The sequence below is a fragment of the Perca fluviatilis genome, chromosome 21 (genome assembly GCF_010015445.1).
Source record: "Perca fluviatilis chromosome 21, GENO_Pfluv_1.0, whole genome shotgun sequence".
Taxonomy (NCBI): Eukaryota; Metazoa; Chordata; class Actinopteri; order Perciformes; family Percidae; genus Perca; species Perca fluviatilis.
The window spans coordinates 2,948,051-2,966,565 of record NC_053132.1 but is presented as its reverse complement, the minus strand read 5'-3'; the positions used below and the strand labels follow the sequence as shown (position 1 = coordinate 2,966,565).

General features: G+C 40.2%; 1 protein-coding gene across 1 annotated transcript in view; it reads left to right on the top strand.

Moving 5' to 3' along the window:
- Window positions 1-18,515, top strand: part of LOC120551580 (glutamate receptor ionotropic, delta-1-like) — a gene marked incomplete at its 5' end in the record, with an annotated part of 570,300 nt that overhangs the window by 327,031 nt on the left and 224,754 nt on the right. Inside the window, one exon of the mRNA XM_039789066.1 lies at window positions 13,339-13,623. Within this exon, the coding sequence (XP_039645000.1) occupies window positions 13,339-13,623 (285 nt within the window). The remainder of the gene's footprint in view (window positions 1-13,338; window positions 13,624-18,515) is intronic.

Genomic DNA, 18,515 nt, shown 5'->3' with positions numbered 1-18,515 from the left:
GATGAATGGATTAGTTCTTTAGTCTCTAAAATGCCAGAAAATGGTGAAAAATGTGGATCAGTGTTTCCCAAAAAGCCCAAGATGACCTCCTCAATGTCTTGTTTTGTCCACAACTCAAAGATATTCAAGAAACTAGAACATATTCACATTTAACAAGATGACATCACACAAGTTTTACTGTTTTTTCATAAAAAATAACTCACCTATTAATCGATGATCAAAATATTTGGCGATTAATTTAATAGTTGACAACTAATGGATTCGTCTTTGCATATCTAAATGGGGAAGCATGCTGGGAAATGATTGTTCTTATCCTTAAAGCTGCACTGATCAGTATTTCTTTATGTTGACAGTGGGTCAAATGGCTCCATGTAATGTCACTTATAGTGACAAAATAAAATGGCCGTAGACTTTGCAGTTCCCCTTAGCTCTACGGAGAATTTTGTTTGGTTTGTTTGGGTTTTCTGGCCTGCAACCCGGCTCTCATCAGTGGTGTAGTCTACGTGATACGCAGGTATACGCCGTATATCCACTAGGAAAGGTCAAGGGTTTCAGTACACCCACTAGGAAAGGTCAAGGGTTTCAGTACACCCACTAGGAAAGGTCAAGGGTTTCAGTACACCCACTAGGAAAGGTCAAGGGTTTCAGTACACCCACTAGGAAAGGTCAAGGGTTTCAGTACCACTAGGAAAGGTCAAGGGTTTCAGTACACCCACTAGGAAAGGTCAAAGGTTTCAGTACACCCACTAGGAAAGGTCAAAGGTTTCAGTACACCCACTAGGAAAGGTCAAAGGTTTCAGTACACCCACTAGGAAAGGTCAAAGGTTTCAGTACCACTAGGAAAGGTCAAGGGTTTCAGTACACCCACTAGGAAAAGGTCAAAGGTTTCAGTACACCCACTCGGAGGAGGTCAAAGGTTTCCGTATACCCACTAGGAAAGGTCCCCTATCTGGTTGGCTATTAGCAAAAAGTTGTGCAAGTTCATTAGCTCCCTCTACATTTGTCTCATTATTTTTGAGACAATAAAAATGTTGTCAGTGGAATAATCGCCTCATCATCGCTTCCTGAAAATACAGCCAGATGCTGACGAAGCATGACTTGCAAACGCAACCTGTTCTCCCTCGCAACTCGTAAAATACTGACCCTTTGTCAGTGTCTCTCAGCGTCAGACTCCGACGCAAAAATCCCTCTTTAGTGTCTGTATGGAACACACCGGGCAGAGCAGCAGCTCGACCGCGGCGCTGTTAGATGACGTAGTATTAAGAGAGACAATGGTAGAGCGTAGTATGAAAGGGTGTAAAAGTCATTAAAATCAGTGCCTCCCAATGGTGCTTTCCAGGCTTGGAAGGTACCGTTGGGGGCAAAAAACACCGATAAACCATAAGGAGGCAGGTTGGGAGGGTGGATGGGTCTAGGCAGCGCTGCCTGGAAGGCACTAAGATTAGGCACTGGTTATGGTTAGGGTTAAGGTTATGGTTAAGGTTAGGGTTAGGTGCCTTGAAGGCAGTGGTTGCAGCGCTGCCTGGAAGGAGCAGTTGGGGGCAAAAAACACCACTGAGCGACTTTTTGCGCCAAAGGCTCCTAACCAAGCATCGTTTTCTTGACGCGATGGGAGTGAGAATGTGTGGGCAAACAGAGTGCTGTTCTCATAATGAAATTGAATTCCGTACACTTGGAGAAACAGCTGCACGTTGACGCTCTCCCGCACGCCTCTGGCCTGCGTTACTTCCCAGCTCGGAGACATTCAGCCCGAGTTCAGCCAAGTTTGACTCATCAAACATTAAGCTGCAGGGTCCAGCTGCATGTTTTTTTTTCCAGGGGAAGACTACCTGGCGTTTTTTTGCTTCCTGCTCCTCTGCCGCTGCATAAATGTGTTGCTTTAACATTTCCCTGGTGGAAGCTCAGTCATAACATGGACGCTGCCCTTTGGAGCTTCTCTTGACCTTAAAGTCTGGACGGATCTTCTCCTGCAGAGAAGCTAAGGCTCTAACCGGAGATGAAGGCTGCTGAAAGGCTTAAACCTTGGCTGTGTGCCTGTCAGGGGAGAACACAGGGGGGGGGAAGGATCTCCATGTGTGTTTGAAAATGTTAGGAAAACAGGGAAACTTGCATTGTAACATTTTAAATACCAGCAGTTGAAGCATTCCTGTGTCTATTTAGTTGAACCAGGATTAGGCACAACAGTTACTTAGTTAGTAGCATTACTCTCTACAGGCTATATAGTACATACATGAACATAACTTATGACATTAAAGGGTCTCTTGTCAGTAAAACAGACAGTCTCCACAGCACTGTGGAGGAAGGTCTGGCTACACCACAGATGCATTCTGGGATAGGGAAAAAAAGCTCTCTGGGTTGTTGCATTTCTTTAAAAGCACAGGTGTATTTAAAACCATTACTGATGGCTGCATTCCACTTAGGAGAGACCCTGGTATTAAACCATTACTGATGGCTGCATTCCACTTAGGAGAGGTCCTGGTATTAAACCATTACTGATGGCTGCATTCCACTTAGGAGAGGTCCTGGTATTAAACCATTACTGATGGCTGCATTCCACTTAGGAGAGGTCCTGGTATTAAACCATTACTGATGGCTGCATTCCACTTAGGAGAGGTCCTGGTATTATTCATGCTGACTCACTGAAATATCTTACTGGGACACTTGATGGAACTGAGCCATCGTTAAGGTTATCAATTTCAGCTGTGCTTTTCCTACTATGACAAGTCAACATGTCTGCCGTGAAAAAGGTCCATCAGTCCCAAAACATCCCAGTTAGAGAGGAAACGCCCTAAAAATATTCTTTGTAAGTCTTTACAATCATTCCCCGAAAGAACTAAGCAGGCCTGCCTTGTTGCACTATCCAAACTGTCTTCAAAACTTGACATTTTCTGTGGCCGGATTAGCTCAGTTGGTAGAACAGGCCCACATATAAAGAGGTTTACTCCTTGGCGCGGTGGCCGCGGGTTTGACATCGACCTGTAGCCCTTGCTGCATGTCATTCCCCCCTCTCTCTCCCCTTTCATGTCTTAATCTGTCCTGTGAAAATAAAGGCCTAAAAATGCCCCCAAAAAATAATCTTAAACAAAAAAATTGACATTTTCAGCGTGTAGCTCGCTAGCTCAAAGGTTGTATTTGTTTCCTGAAGCAAAGTGATTTAGAGAACACACAGAGAGAGGAAAATTAAAGATGATCCCAAAGAGTAACTCTTTTGAAAAGGAGATGATGCAAGTCAATGGGTGCCATCCTGCAAATATTTAAAATCAGTGTATTAGTATGAAGACCTCAGGGCTTCCAGGGAAACTTAAACGGTGGTGTCTGCAGTTTGGCCTCTGGCTCTGACTTGTGTGGCTCCAAACAGGGTTTGATGTGCCTGCTTTAAAGGGGGAGCGGATGATTGGATGGGAGCCTGGCGCTGCCTCAGCAGTGTGTGGACAGAGGACAGATTCTGGAGCTCCGGTATCTGGTTCAATAGAGGAGTTTAAATGCACCATGGCTGGGGATAATACTGCCGCTGTGTGAGGATATAAAAATACAGAGAGTGGAACTGTCTCAGCAGGAAGTGGAGCTCGCATGAGTCGGTTTTAGAGGCAGCACTTAGGAATATTATAGGGTGGGAGCAACATGGGTGTTTGGAGGTTGGACTGGGTTTAGGGCAGCTTTTATGGGGCACGTCAAACTCAGTGTGGGGGGGTAGTACAAGCATTTTGTGAGACAGAAGGGGTGCATCTCCCACAGATCGCCACAGAAAATCAGACAAATGTTTAATAACTCCTCTTTAGAATATATAACATACCGAAACACCTTTATTTATGTAAATTAGCACATATTTAATTAGATAATGCCTCATTTGCATAATTAAACATTAAAGTTCAGAAAACTTGTAATACAGAAAGTTGGAAGTTTCATGTCGATATCTGTTAGTTAAATTAATTAATTTTTCCCCCCCTATTCACCTGTAGAGTCTCCCCTTAACATGGGCTGCTATGGGAAAACTGGTATCCCCGATTTCAGGATTTTCCAATTCTTTCCACCACTCTATATGTTATAGAGGAGACTTTTCTGAGACTAATGCTGACCTTAAACAAAAAGCTTTTGCAGGTGAGATTAAGAAGAAAAAAGATGTATATAATAAGAAATTACAACTACAAGAGTCCTAAAATCTACAAACATAAACATAAAAAAACACATGGCTACATAAAACAACAAAGGCATGAAGTAAATCACAAGAATATTGATAAAATGATGATGTGTGGACTTATGTGTGTATGTGTGAGTAGTCATGAGAGACAGGAATGTCAAACTAAATCCGATATGAATGTTTCAGATCAATACAGACCTCCTAAGCCTCTTTTCATCATTTTTGACAGAAGTTGACTGAAATGCAGTGTTGATAAAACAAATCTAGTTGTAGTGACCCTGCAAGATTAAAGGGGCGCTATGCAGTTTTGGCAATTTATTCGCTGTTTTCTCACTTTTTGCTCGTAGGTTTTTCTATGGAGCTCCCCCTACAGCTTTGGAATACATATTTGGCAACACTGTTAACTCATTGGCGACTCCCCCCCCCTCCCATCTTCTCCCTCTGGTCATGTGCATTTGTTTTCAAAGAAGCTGGCGAACGCACGGAGCCATGTCCACTGAGGTAGACAGCTAGTAAGTGTCCCATAGAGCAGCTAAAGACCCAGATGTTTCTCTCTGGAGTTGGTGGAGACCAAACCTAAGGCCGGCCGACAAATTACACTAAAACGTTCTGAAAAAATAAACTTCCAGCAGGTCGATCGGGAGTTCCCTCAGGCTCACTTTAGAGACTTAAATCCACATCCTGACCTCCATCGTGCGTGGACCAGCAGCGATAGGTTGATTTATTTTTATTAAATTGACCCGATGAGTCAGATTCCAATCTTATCTGGTGGGCTTTTAGCAAAAAGCTTTTACTAATTTAACACAAGATTGCACTCTAAATGCTCCTGTGCAAGTTCATTAGCTCCCTCACCACATTTGTCTCATTATCTTTGAGACAATTTAAATGTTGTAACCCCACCCACATCTTTTATTTTTTTTTTTTAAACCTAACTGTCCCGTTCTAGTGCCACATGTCAGTTTATTTGTACGGGGACAAGTATGTAGCGTAGACCTATTCGCACACCACAGCATTTGTAGCATAAGCTAATTTGCAATGCACATCCCTCGATGGACCCTTTTTTAAATACAATGACTCAACACTTACATAAAAGACAGTACAGAACACAAACTCATCAATAGATACCTTAAAATGCAAAACGTACGTGTGAATTTTCATATGCACTATGCACATGGACATTTACATACATCATTGACATCTAATTGGTGTAGGAAAGTGGCTTTCATGAGAGAAAGCATTAAGAACGCTCGGGCGGAAATGCAGTGTTGATAAAACGAATCTAGTTGTAAGATAAGATAAGAAAAGATAGACTAATAATAATAATAATCCCACACTGGGGAAATTCCTGTGCTACAGCAGCTCAAAAGAAAAATGTACACACTTCAGAATAACACAAATACACATTAATTAGACATAGAAGAAAACATATACATAAACTATAGGAAATGGATGAATAGAATATAACTATGATAAAAGTAATAAAACAACCTTATATAAACAGACATAATAAGGACAGATATACAGATGAGTAAGTTGTGAATGAATAGAGATGACATTTTGTACATGGAGGTGACACAGAGTAATGAATAGATAAATGTGCATAGTGCAGAATATTGTCCAATATTTGCATATTGTAGTCTTGCAGTGTGTGACCCTGTAAGAGCCCCAGTCTTTAACGTTAGATGTGACACGATTGTCTTTAGATGTGAGACTTTAGTTGAAAGAGTTTATGTTGCAATTTGTGTGAGGTCATGTTGCATAATGCCTGTACTAGGGGAGAAAAAAAAGCTTGTAAAGGTGATTCAGAGCCAAGATGAAGCTGCTAGACGCGGTGTAAGTGGGTAAAGTGTATGAAGGAAAAGATCAATGTTAGCTACAAGCTGTGATATGCTTTCATCTCCGCAAAGTAGATAAGTGAGGAGCACACACAGTTCCTTCCTGTCTTCTCATTCTGCCGAGGTGTGAAACAGACTGAGGTCATGAAGTGGTGTATGTATGGCACGCCAATTCGTACGCCATTATTGGCGTGTTATCAAGACACATACTCGCTTTTTAGCGTTTTTATCAACGCTGTTTGGCCTCCGTTGACTTACATTACCTTGCGATTGCGTGTGAATTGATCCCATAGTGAGTAGTATGAAAGGGCGAATCACCTCGTAGGGAGGTTGGTCGTGGTGGAGGATGGGTCAAAGACAGGACTTTCACCCAGGAGACCGGGGATCGGGTCCACGCCTGTCACGTTTCCTAAACTCAACCGTAGCTTTCTTCTCGCGATAACACGTTCCTCTCGCGAGAAGTGGAGTGTATGTTTACGTCCGCTGTATACGGCGTAGACATATATCGATTCCTCGATAAGTTGTCAACTATTAAATTTAACAGCAACTATTTTGATAATCAATTAATCGGTTTGAGAAATTCTCTGATTCCAGCTTGTTAGATGTGAATATTGTTTTAGTGTCTTCTCTCCTCTGGGACAGGAAACTGAATATCTTTGAGTTGGGGACAAAACAAGACATTTGAGGATGTCATCTTGGGCTATTTTGGGAAACACTGATCCACATTTTTCACTATTTTCTGACATTTTTAGAGACCAAAACAACTCATCCATTCATCCAGAAAATAATCCACAGATTAATCCACAATGAAAGCAATCGATAGTGTGAAACAATATACCTGAAAACAGAGCAAAGCGTTGGAGTGGAAATAAGTCAAGCTTGGATTTTGTTCCCAAAGGTGAAGACCGCAGATGTTTTTGAGCGGGCATAATGTCGGGCAGCTTAAAGCAAGAAGGAACTGGAAGATGGCTAGCAGCCTCTCACACTCACATATCAGCTGAAGATGTAGATTTGACATAGAGGGAGGGTTTTTAGAGTATATTACTTGTCATTTATGGGATCAGTTTGGAAGGTCACTGTAAATAAAACTCACTAAAAAAGGGTGGCAGAGTAAAAGAATAGTTCCAGAAGGGGGCAGCAGTGCAACCATACAGATGGCGGCTGCCGTAAAAGTCCAAAGAAGTAGAAAAAGAAAAAGAACATGGCAGCTTGTGTGTTTTGGGCAGCTTGCAGTGCCATGGAAGCATGCTGGGGAAGGAAGGCCTGAGAGAGGAGCAGGCTGAGATATACTGAGTGACTGGAGTAGCAAAAAGGTCAAGGAACTGGGTCGAAATTTCCACATTTTGTTGTTCTTTTTCTACACTTTTCTCTACGTTTTTTTCGATTTTATTCAAAAAAAATTATACATACATTGTTTCAAATTTTTTTGCCGTTTTTTTTTTATTATGTATTTTTTTGCTTTTTCTGATGTATTTTTTTGCCGTTTTTTCCAATTTTTTTGTCCCTTTTTTTAAATCAAGTTTTTGTCAACTTTGGCGATGTTTTGGATGTTTTTTTTGTCACTTTTTCCGATTCGAAAATGTTTATTGATTTTTTTTTTTCTGCACATTTGTCACTTTTTTTCAACGTTCTTTTGTCATACTTCTGATATAGAAAGTTTTTGTAAACGGGTCAAATTGGACCTGAGGACAAACAGGAGGATTAAGACCTTCCTTAAAACGTACAGTAGCTGTCATTGAGAACACAGGTGAGGAAAAGCATCATGAAACTGCAGGTATAGTGATTACTCCGTTTGCAGGGGGAACATTTGGAAGCTACCAGTGATGACTGCTGTTATATTTTGAAAAGAATCTTTGCTGGTATGATTGATTGAATCTTTGCGTGTGCTGTAGAGATGGCCCGATACCATTTTTTGCTTCCCGATACCGATTCCGATACCTGAAGTTGCGTATCGACTGATACCGAGTACCAATCCGATACCAGTGTGTCATATATCAGTATCGGAGCCTCTCTAGTGTGCTGGTTGTGACTTTGTGTAATATTTGAGTTGACAGTGGTCTTGTCAACCTGTTAAGGAGAGACTCCCCAGGTGAATAGGAAAAAGATTTTTACTAATAGATATCAGCATGAAACTTCCCCAGATTACTGACATTAAGACAAATATTTTTTGTATTAGAATGGTTTTTAGAATATTTATGTTTAAATTATCTTATTAAATATGCGCTAATTTGCATATACTTCCACAAGAGAAATCTGAACATTGGATGAAGCTAGATTCAAAATTCTTGATTTATTTTGTTGACATATTAGAGTCAAAGCTTTTTACAGAGGGGATTTTGGATATCTCTTTTTATCACTCCATTAATCAGAAAATACTGTCAACAGCCATAAAAAAACTCAATTTTCGCCCCGTTTTTAGGTATAAAATGTTGTATAAATCAGACTCTGAATGATATATGAACAAACTCCTCTGTAAAAACCTTACAAATATACATAGGAATACATCTGGAAAGTTTTGTGTGTGTACGTGCTGCTAAAGTGGAGATTTCAGGCTCAGAGTGGGAGAAAAAAAACATTTTGAGAATACGGCCTTTAATATCAGAAACGTTACAGTAACGTTACTGAGCAATGTGGATTAGCAGGCTAATGGCTATGTTGGGCCTGCTTCTTGGAAACAGACACTGGATAATGATTGGTTATGGCTCCTGATGCTGGCGAGGACCAATGCTGTTGTATTGATTGTCATTTAACTTTATCTTGAAATTCTTTTATTAGGATAACCCCTTGAGATGTGCCATCTCGTTTTCGAGGGGGTCCTGAACAAAATACAACAATAAACACTACAGACATACAAACATAATAAACAAAACACAAAACAAAAAACACACACAGAGCCTACAATTACAATATAATAAATAACAGGGAATAATGATACATCAACATATAGCCAAACGTTACTGTTGGAAAAGTGAAATTAAGTGGTTCAATAAGAAAAGAAAAGTGAAGAATGAGATACAACTGGAGAGAATTAAAGTCTACATGTACAGTTAGTATGAAAATGGATTGCCAAGGCATGTTTGAACAGTCTGAAAGTTGAAATGGAGCGAATATTTACTGGTAAGTTATTCCAATCAGAAGGTGCTTTAAACATAAAAGCATTTTTTGATCTAGACTTAGAAACATGAGGTACTGAAAAGAAAAGCTGTACAGTATGTCTTAAATGATGAGTGGAGGAAAAAGGAACCAAAAACTGTTTTAGATAAATAGGATAATTGAAATGAACACACTTAAAGACAAAGTGCAACCAATGAATCTTTCTTCTTATAAATGGTGTGGGCAAATCAAGAAGTTCATACATTATACAGTGATGAGTTGTAAATGCACAGTTAAGAATAAATCTACACAATCTATTATACACTCTAGTAAGAGGAGTAAGAGAGGAATTAGAAGCAATGCAGTACACTGAATCAGCATAATCCATTATTGGCAATATAAGTTGAAGGGCAATTCTTTTTCTGACCTTAAATGGAAAACAGTTTCTTGAACGGAAAAGAAGACTAAGACTATAATTCAATTTATGTACAATATGATTAATATGATAATTAAAAGAAAGTTCAGAGTCAAAGTATAAGCCCAGGTATTTAATATGGTCAACTTTCTGCAATGTAATGCCATCAAGACAAGAAATATGAAATAAATGTGAATTGTATTTAAGTTTAATGTTCTGTCGAGTGCCAAAAATCATAGTATGTGTTTTGGTTTTATTGAGAAGTAACTTATTAACTGCAAGCCAGTTTTGTAAGTTATTAAAATCAGACTGTAAATCTGTTTCAATCTGTACTAAACTTGTATGTGAAGTGTATATAACCGTATCATCAGCATAAAGCTGAATAGAACACTTACAGATAGAAGGAAGATCATTAATAAATATGGAAAAAAGAAGTGGACCAAGTATTGATCCTTGAGGCACACCACACTGCTGAGTTAGAGTGTCAGATTTGATTCCATTAATAACAACACATTTTTTTCTATTGTGCAGATATGAGTTAAACCAAAGTAACGCAGTGCGTGAAAGGCCAATAGCGTAAAGTTTATCTAAAAGAATGTAATGACTGACCAAATCAAAAGCCTTTGTCAAATCAATGAAAATAGCACCAGTTAGTTCCAAATTGTCCGAGGCGGTAAGAATATCGTTGGTTAGTTTTAGCAGTGCAGTAGTTGTAGAGTGATTAGAACGAAAACCAGACTGAAAAGGTGAAAGGATATTGTTTTCATTAAGATAACATGACAATTGATTATAAATAAATTTTTCGAACACTTTAACAACAGAGCTGATAATAGAAATTGGTCTATAGTTGTTCAAATATAGTACCTCGCCTCCTTTATGTAAAGGAATAATACGTGAACATTTCCAGATATTGGGTAATTCATAGGTAGACAAAGACATATTAAAAAGATCACATAAAGGATACATAAGTACATGAGATGATAATTTTAAGAATCTATCTTCGATACCATCCAACCCAGAACCAGTACTCATTTTAAGATCATTAATAACATTCTGTACCTCAACAGGTGTGATAAAAAGAAAATATACTGTTAATAGTCAGTGATTTATTAGGTTGTAAATTACCGCAAATAGATGATTCAGGAAATATAGAAGAGACTGATGAAAAGTGAGTATTAAAGGCTTGGGCCATTAAAAGAGGTTCTTGTAAGTTTAATTATTAACTTTAATTTGCTTAGGTACAGATTTAACAGATGCATTAGTTATTGATTTTATCTTGGACCAAAATTGTTTAGGATTTTTGAAGTCTTCCATAAGAGATTCTTTATAATAGTTAGATTTGGCATTTCTAGTCATAGTTTTACTTAAATTTGGTAACCTCCTATAATCATCCCAATCAGCAGGGTTCTTAGACTTATGAAATATGGCCCAGGCAGCATCTCTCTGCCTGAAAAGTCTAATTAAATCAGCACTTATCCAGGGGAGAGTGGCCTACCTTTTACTTTAATAGTTTTCAGAGGAGCATGTTTGTCAATAACTGTATTCAATTCAGAAAATAAAAAATCCACGCATCTTGAACATTTGGAATTAACTGATACCTATCCCAGTTGATTGAAATTATATCATTAATAAAATAATCTAAATTTAGTTTATTGTATTGTCTAATATTAATTAGTTTAGGAGGTAATTTAAGCAGTTTAATTTTCCATATACAGTACACAATTGCATGATCGCTAAAACAGTCAGACATAATTCCTGATTTTAGGAATCTATTTGGATGAGAGACTAGTATCCAATCAAGCAGAGACTGACACGTTGGTGTAACACGGGTAGGTTCACTGATTAACTGGGTTAAATTCAGATTTCCAAAACTGTTCTTATCTTTAGCAGCAGATTTATCAAGCCAATTTTTGTTAAAATCACCTAATAGTATAATTTCGTTTATGAATTTAATAGAATTAATAGTAGAAATCATATAATTTATAGTTTCAGCAGGTGCAGATGGAGGTCGATATATATTTCCAATAGTTATATACTTATTCGCATGCAGAGTTATTTTTACAAAAATGCACTCAAAATGCAGAGGTTCAATATCTGGAATAATTAACTCTGAGACCAAATTAGAAGACAGATATGTAGATACACCGCCTCCTCTTGCACCTCTATCAACCCTATATAAAACATAATCAGCAAGTTCAATTTCGTTATTAGATATTTTGTTAGTAAGCCAGGTTTCAGACAAAGTAACAATAGCAGGTTTATACTGTTCTACCCATGCTCTAAGCATGTCAATTTTAGGTAGACTTCTTATGTTTAAATGAATTATTTTCAGACCTTTATCACCATCCAGTTTGATATTTAAAGTTTAAGAAAATAAAACCACTGATCAAACATAATGAAACAGAAAAGGTCAAAGGAAGTAATTTGTAGGACTCGAAATTACTAAAAAAACAATAACAATAAAACACACAAAAAACAACAAAATACTTAACAAATTCATACACACAAAGACAAGACAAAACAACAAACAAAACCAAGACTAGCCTTTTAACCCTGGTCACCATGCCCAGGTTTTTGGTGAGTAAAACAAAGAAATAAGAAAAAGAGAAAGAAAAAAGAAAGAAATCACTTCTGATCTTGGCCTGCTTCAAAAGAAAAATATTAAGGTGGCTCAAAGACCGAACATGAGTTGAGATATTAAAGAAAAATACTTGATTTTAATAATAAAGGTAGTCTATAACTTCATATAGAAAAATAAATACAAAAGTAGAAAATGCATATTTTTATGTAATACTTATTAGTTTAATCAAAACCTCTCTGGATGTGGGACCATAGGGCTGTGGGACCATAGGGCTGTGGGACCATAGGGCTGTGGGAACATAGGGCTGTGGGACCATAGGGCTGTGGGAACATAGGGCTGTGGGACCATAGGGCTGTGGGACCATAGGGCTGTGGGACCATAGGGCATCATAGGGCTGTGGGAACATAGGGCTGTGGGAACATTGGTCTTCTTCTTGGGTGCACTGACATGTATCTGAATGCATTTTATGAAAATGTACAGCTATCATGTTGATAGTAGTTGCTGTTTCAGTTGTCTTTGAAAAAAAATGTGCATCGCTTTGTCCACATGATTTATTACCAAGGGGGGTAAGCTTTGATTCAGAACTCGAACCTCCTATGGCGCCATTTTGATGCTACCAAACGATCACCTCCCGTTAGCATCCCATTGACTCCCATTCATTTTGACGTCACTTTGACAGCGAATAACTTTACATCTGAAGCGTTTAAAGACTCTATTTGTCCATTGTTTATTTCTAAAGAAACACAACAATGTATAAAAGGCTCCATTACCTTGTAGCTCACGTTATGGCTCCGTAGCAGACGCTTTTATAAAAATAGGTTTGTAAAAACGTTTGTGTCACACAGTAGAGGAATTACCGTATAGTACAGGAGAAGCTCGCAGGCAGTTTGGACTTCCATTAGCTGTTTAGGTTTAATTACTAATGTTAACTAGCATGTTAGTGATCAGTAATTAGCCTGTGCCTATGTTATCTCCTTACATATACCTACGCTCTCCGTCTCTGTAAGATTGGGAATGATTGAGATTTCTCTCGGCACAGCTACCAGAAGACTTCACACTTTCAGACAGGTTGCTCACGTCACATCTACGTCTTCAAGCTCAGTTGGAGGCTGCTCAGTAACGCTCAGCCAGCACCGGGAAAGAGACTTCTGATATCCTTCACTGGTCTCGTACAGAGACACGGGATCTGGTGGTCCATTCTTATATACTGTCTATGTTTATTACGTATCACTTTAGCTACCAAATTAACCTTTTATCTCCCTTTCTCGTCCTCCAGCGTGCGAGCTGATGAACCAGGGCATTCTGGCGTTGGTTACCTCGACGGGCTGCGCGTCGGCCAGTGCGCTGCAGTCCCTGACGGACGCCATGCACATCCCTCACCTGTACATCCAGAGGAACAGCGAGGGCTCACCGCGCACCGCCTGCCATTTGAACCCGAGCCCCGGTGGGCAGCGCTACACCCTGTCCGCCCGGCCGCCCGTCCGCCTCAACGACGTCATGCTGACTCTGGTGGAGGAGCTGCGCTGGCAGAAGTTCATCATCTTCTACGACATCGAGTACGGTAAGTGATCGAGGGAGCTGGGTGTCTGGGAAATGAAAACTTGAGGTCGTTGTGCGTTCATTCAGCTGCTGCCTGCTGAAAGGGATTTTGTCTTTTGACATTTTATCAGAATACACCATAGAAAATCTGCTCAGAAATTTAGAGAATATTGGATAGGATAGAACAATACGATGTAATTCTGCTAAATGAAACGTCACATTCATTATTAATTTCACTTGTTTACATTCTAAACAAACTGTATATCCGAATACAATACACATTTTCTATAGGCTCAGTCTGCCACTTTAAAAAAAACATAATTCCAGGGCTGGTTCCATGTTATCAGAATTTTGCATAGTCACCATGGAAACATTAATTGGTCATGTGACAAGAGTAGCGTCCGAAATCTCCTCCTCTGCACTACAGACTCAACATGTAAACTATCGTTCAAATAGTAAGTGGGAAAACGCCAGAGCAGGGGGAATGAGAGGGGGAAACGCCAGAGCAGGGGGAATGACCAAAGCGTAGCTATGTAAATGTAGCCATACATTCACCTGATGTTGGAATGCATGTAGAGAAGTAATTGAAAAAGCTTTAAGAATGGCTGCAGGTCACCTAAATGATTTAATAGTTTTCTGGCCTTGAAAAGGTTTCCATGACCGGATATTGTAGCAAAACTTTAGACATCAACTCCCCTGTATTTGTTTGCAATAGCTTACTCTGGACTGTATCTTAATGAAATCACATTAGGCTCAATGGATTTTTGAGAGTGATCAATACAAGATGGTGGCAATTACAATATACGGATATAGACAGATGGAGGCATTTAGCCTCTCTGATACTCTAATCCAAAGTCAGTTAGAGTGATGCACCAGTAACTGTGGGCCAGCATCTGAATCCTGTGAGAATGAACCCGGGGCACCAAAGGACAACAGTGAGGCTGCAGAGGACTTTTCTTTTTCAGCGACCCATCCTCGGACTGTGAAGATGGACATAAATGCTCCGTTGTAAATGCATCGTGAAGCCATTCTGTTTGGAAGACAATCAGAAAACTGTCTTCACATTAGGGCTGCTCGATAATGGAAAAAAAATCATAATAAAGATTATTCATGTAGTATGTATAATATACTGTATAGTAAAAATTAAGTTTTTTTTTTTAGACTGGACCAAAATAACTATTTTGAACCATGTTTGAGCTGCTGTAGTGTATGTTCTGTTTTAATCACATGCTAATCAAGCACATTTTCAGAAACTAGAAGCGTTTAGGTTTCAAATGAAGCCTCATACATGCATTTTGGCCTTGCAGTTCTTCTGTCTTAAGCTTTTCCTTTTGGGAAAGGGAAGTAGATGAAAATCAAGCAAAAGGTGGATTTGAACAGGTTAAATCTGATTCTTAAAGAATTGCATGAGCAAGGCATTTTTAAAAATCCTCTCTTTTTAAATAATCTCCAAGATATCTTTGGCATTTCCACTGCAGTTCCTTGTTTGCTGTCAGCCGACATACAGTATATGCCGATACCAATATCTGTCATAAAGTCATATGAGATGTACTGGTCTAGATCTACATGTCAGTCCTCGGGCTGGTCTTACAGGGAGGTGTGTTCAGGTGCATTCTGGGCGTGCTGGTCTTACAGGGAGGTGTGTTCAGGTGCATTCTGGGCGTGCTGGTCTTACAGGGAGGTGAGTTCAGGTGCATTCTGGGCGTGCTGGTCTTACAGGGAGGTGTGTTCAGGTGCATTCTGGGTGTGCTGGTCTTACAGAGAGGTGTGTTCAGGTGCATTCTGGGTGTGCTGCTCCTACAGGGAGGTGTGTTCAGGTGCATTCTGGGCGTGCTGGTCTTACAGGGAGGTGTGTTCAGGTGCATTCTGGGTGTGCTGGTCTTACAGGGAGGTGTGTTCAGGTGCATTCTGGGCGTGCTGGTCTTACAGGGAGGTGTGTTCAGGTGCATTCTGGGAGTATTGCTATCTTGCGTCAGCGCGAAGTGATCTCACCATTGACCAACAAAAACCTGGTCTAAAGTCAGTAACTCAGCATTTCATTGTTATTTTAACAGAGCATTAGTAAAATGCTCCTAGGCTCGTGCACAGCTCGTGCACACTATGCTTGTTACACACACAGGGACACACAGCAGCACACACACACACACACACACACACACGCAGAAGATTACAAATAAAAATATTAGGGTGCAAATCCTCCATCATAACAGCAATGCTCCAAGGTCAAAACGCGCCTGGCTTTTAAAGGGAATGGGAGATGATCTCTGATTGGTTGATTGCATATTACGCCCAAAACACACCTCTGATTATAAAGACACTAAGTACAACCTTTTTAGAACCAGGCGCCCGGCGCATGGACCCTTTGTTCCACCATCAAACTAGCAAAAGTGGATTTGGACACGCCCTAAACACACCTGCAGCAGGCGCTTCACACCGTGTGCTTAGATCGTTAAAATAGGGCCCTTCATGTCTGTGAGTTGCAATAAAACAATACATACCATACATACCATACATGTTACATACGTTGCAATGTGCAGTAAGATTGCCGGGCAAAACACAGCTGCCTTCACCTTCCGTGTGATGAGCACAGGCTGAACAGCTGTTAGCGTGTGAGCTGCCTGCTCACGTTTCATAGCTTCCATATCACAGCAAAGCTCTGCCCTGTTAACCAAACACACACAATGCTTCAGCCTCTGTGTTAGGACGTTGCACTCTTAATGTTTCCTTTATTGGGTGCTGTGTGCAGAGGGTAATTTGTTTGCTCTCTTCATAATGTTGCTGTTTCCAGGCGGGTTATTTACTGCAGTTGACCGATTGTTGCAGACACAGAATGAATTTCAATAAGCAGAATAACGGACATTGTCTTTTATCAGACTCCACTGTTGGTGTCAACGCAATTGAGTTCTCTAAGGGCATTCTCTCCACTTTAACACACCTTCTTAAGTTCACCTTTTGAAGTGTATTTGCCTATATATTTATACCCATGTGTTTCATATCAAAATGTTCAGAACAAACTCCGCTTTCTGGCCACAACAAACAAACTGAGAGGACTTCGCACACACTGATACATACACTGTATGTATGCATAAAGAAATGCACACACAGTCTTCCTAAGAACTTTTTTTGCAAAACCACTTCTTTCCCAAGCCTTGAATTGATGATTGAATATGTTCACAGCTTTGCATTTGACTGTAAAACAACAATACGGAAATGAATGAAATCAAACAGAAAAGCATCTGAGATTTAAAATGAAAACTAGTAAAGCTCCTCTTCTTATGAACTGTGACCATCAACATGTTGAAGAACGCCAAACACAAGATCTAGGGAAAGTACATTTTTTTTGCAAATGAACTAACTGTGATTTAACCAAAAATTGAGCGTCAGCGTCAGTTCTGACAGGCCAAGTAGTCAAGACGCTGCTAACCGCTATTGGCCATTGGTCACTCCCCTCGCTGCTAAATGGCTACACCCAAACAGGGCGCCCTACTTACAGTCGCTTTAGTTTGCTCCTAACTGCTTGCTGCTCACATCTATGCTACCCACCTCCTCCCCTGCTCCACACTGTCAGAAATAATGTGCAAAATTTGTACCTTAAGGGCTCCAATAGCTCGTCACTGGGGCAGTACCCTCAAAGGTACACCAATTGTACCCCTTTACAAGGGTACATACTTGTTCTCTTACAGTTTGGGGAGCAAATGTGTACCCCTAGGGACAATAATGGACCTAAATGCTCCAGGACTATGAATTTCAGAAATTCATAATTTCCGTGACAGCCCTGAGGCACTAGCCATCCCATTCCCCAACATAATTTTGGTCACAGCATGGGTCACACGCTGACATCTTTCTTATCGTACCCCGTGTTCGAAAAATGGTACAGACATGGACCCTTTCTCACGTTTGTACCCTTTCAACCTAGAAAAAGTACAAATTTGTACCTTATGGATCAACTATGACCCTTTGGAGGTACATCACCAGCAGTTGTACCTCCAGAGAACATAAATGGACCTCAACCGTACCTTTATTTTTGACAGTGCACCTTGTTGTGTATAACGTGGCGTTTGCTTCTATGTCATCGTTGCTGCACTGTTCATATGGGGGAATAGTTTAGCTCTCCCAGTCTTAAACTGTGTGAGCGTCCCCATATGCTGCTGCTGCTGTCCCCTGATTCACTGCTCTTTCATGGTGCTCATGAAAGGTCAGGGGACTCCTCTGAACAGAAGCCATACCGCCAAATTGAATCGGTAATTTATTCAATACAATTTTGTAAAGCATTTTTATTGTCTGTGTTGTTCTTGACTTTAATGGACCTGACAGAGCTATGGGAGTAAGAAGCCTGGGCCAACCCACAAAGGCCCGATGGGTACACAACACAGACGGCATTACGATGCCACCATTTTAGGCAATATCGCAGGCTTTTACGATCTGAACATCTCCTAGTTTTTATCAACACACAAAGTATGGTCTCGCATTGCCAGACCTTCCTCCACAGCGCTGCAAAGGATGGTCTGGCTAGTCCACACAGCATTCCTGGATGGGAGTACAACGTGCTCTGGTTTATTGGCATTTCTTTAAACCAATCACAATCGTCTTGGATGGAGCCAGGGTGCCTCTGGAAGGAACTTGTTTTGGTGGAACGTCTACGTTCAAAAGTAGTTTTAGTCCGGAGCAATCCTGGAAGTGGAACGTAAACTAAACTACACAACGAATAAACGAGTAAATGGAGACACAAATACAAAGCGGAACACCAACAGCTGCTGCTTTGCATTGGTGTGTTTTTAGGGATTTCTTTCCCTTTTTTAAAAAGAGTGCAGAGGGAGAGGACGACAGTCCGTGTGAATAAACCCAGCAGTCTTTGGACAGATTTAATGGACGCTGTGCTCTGAAATCGGATGCCCTCCAGCTCTGATATGACCA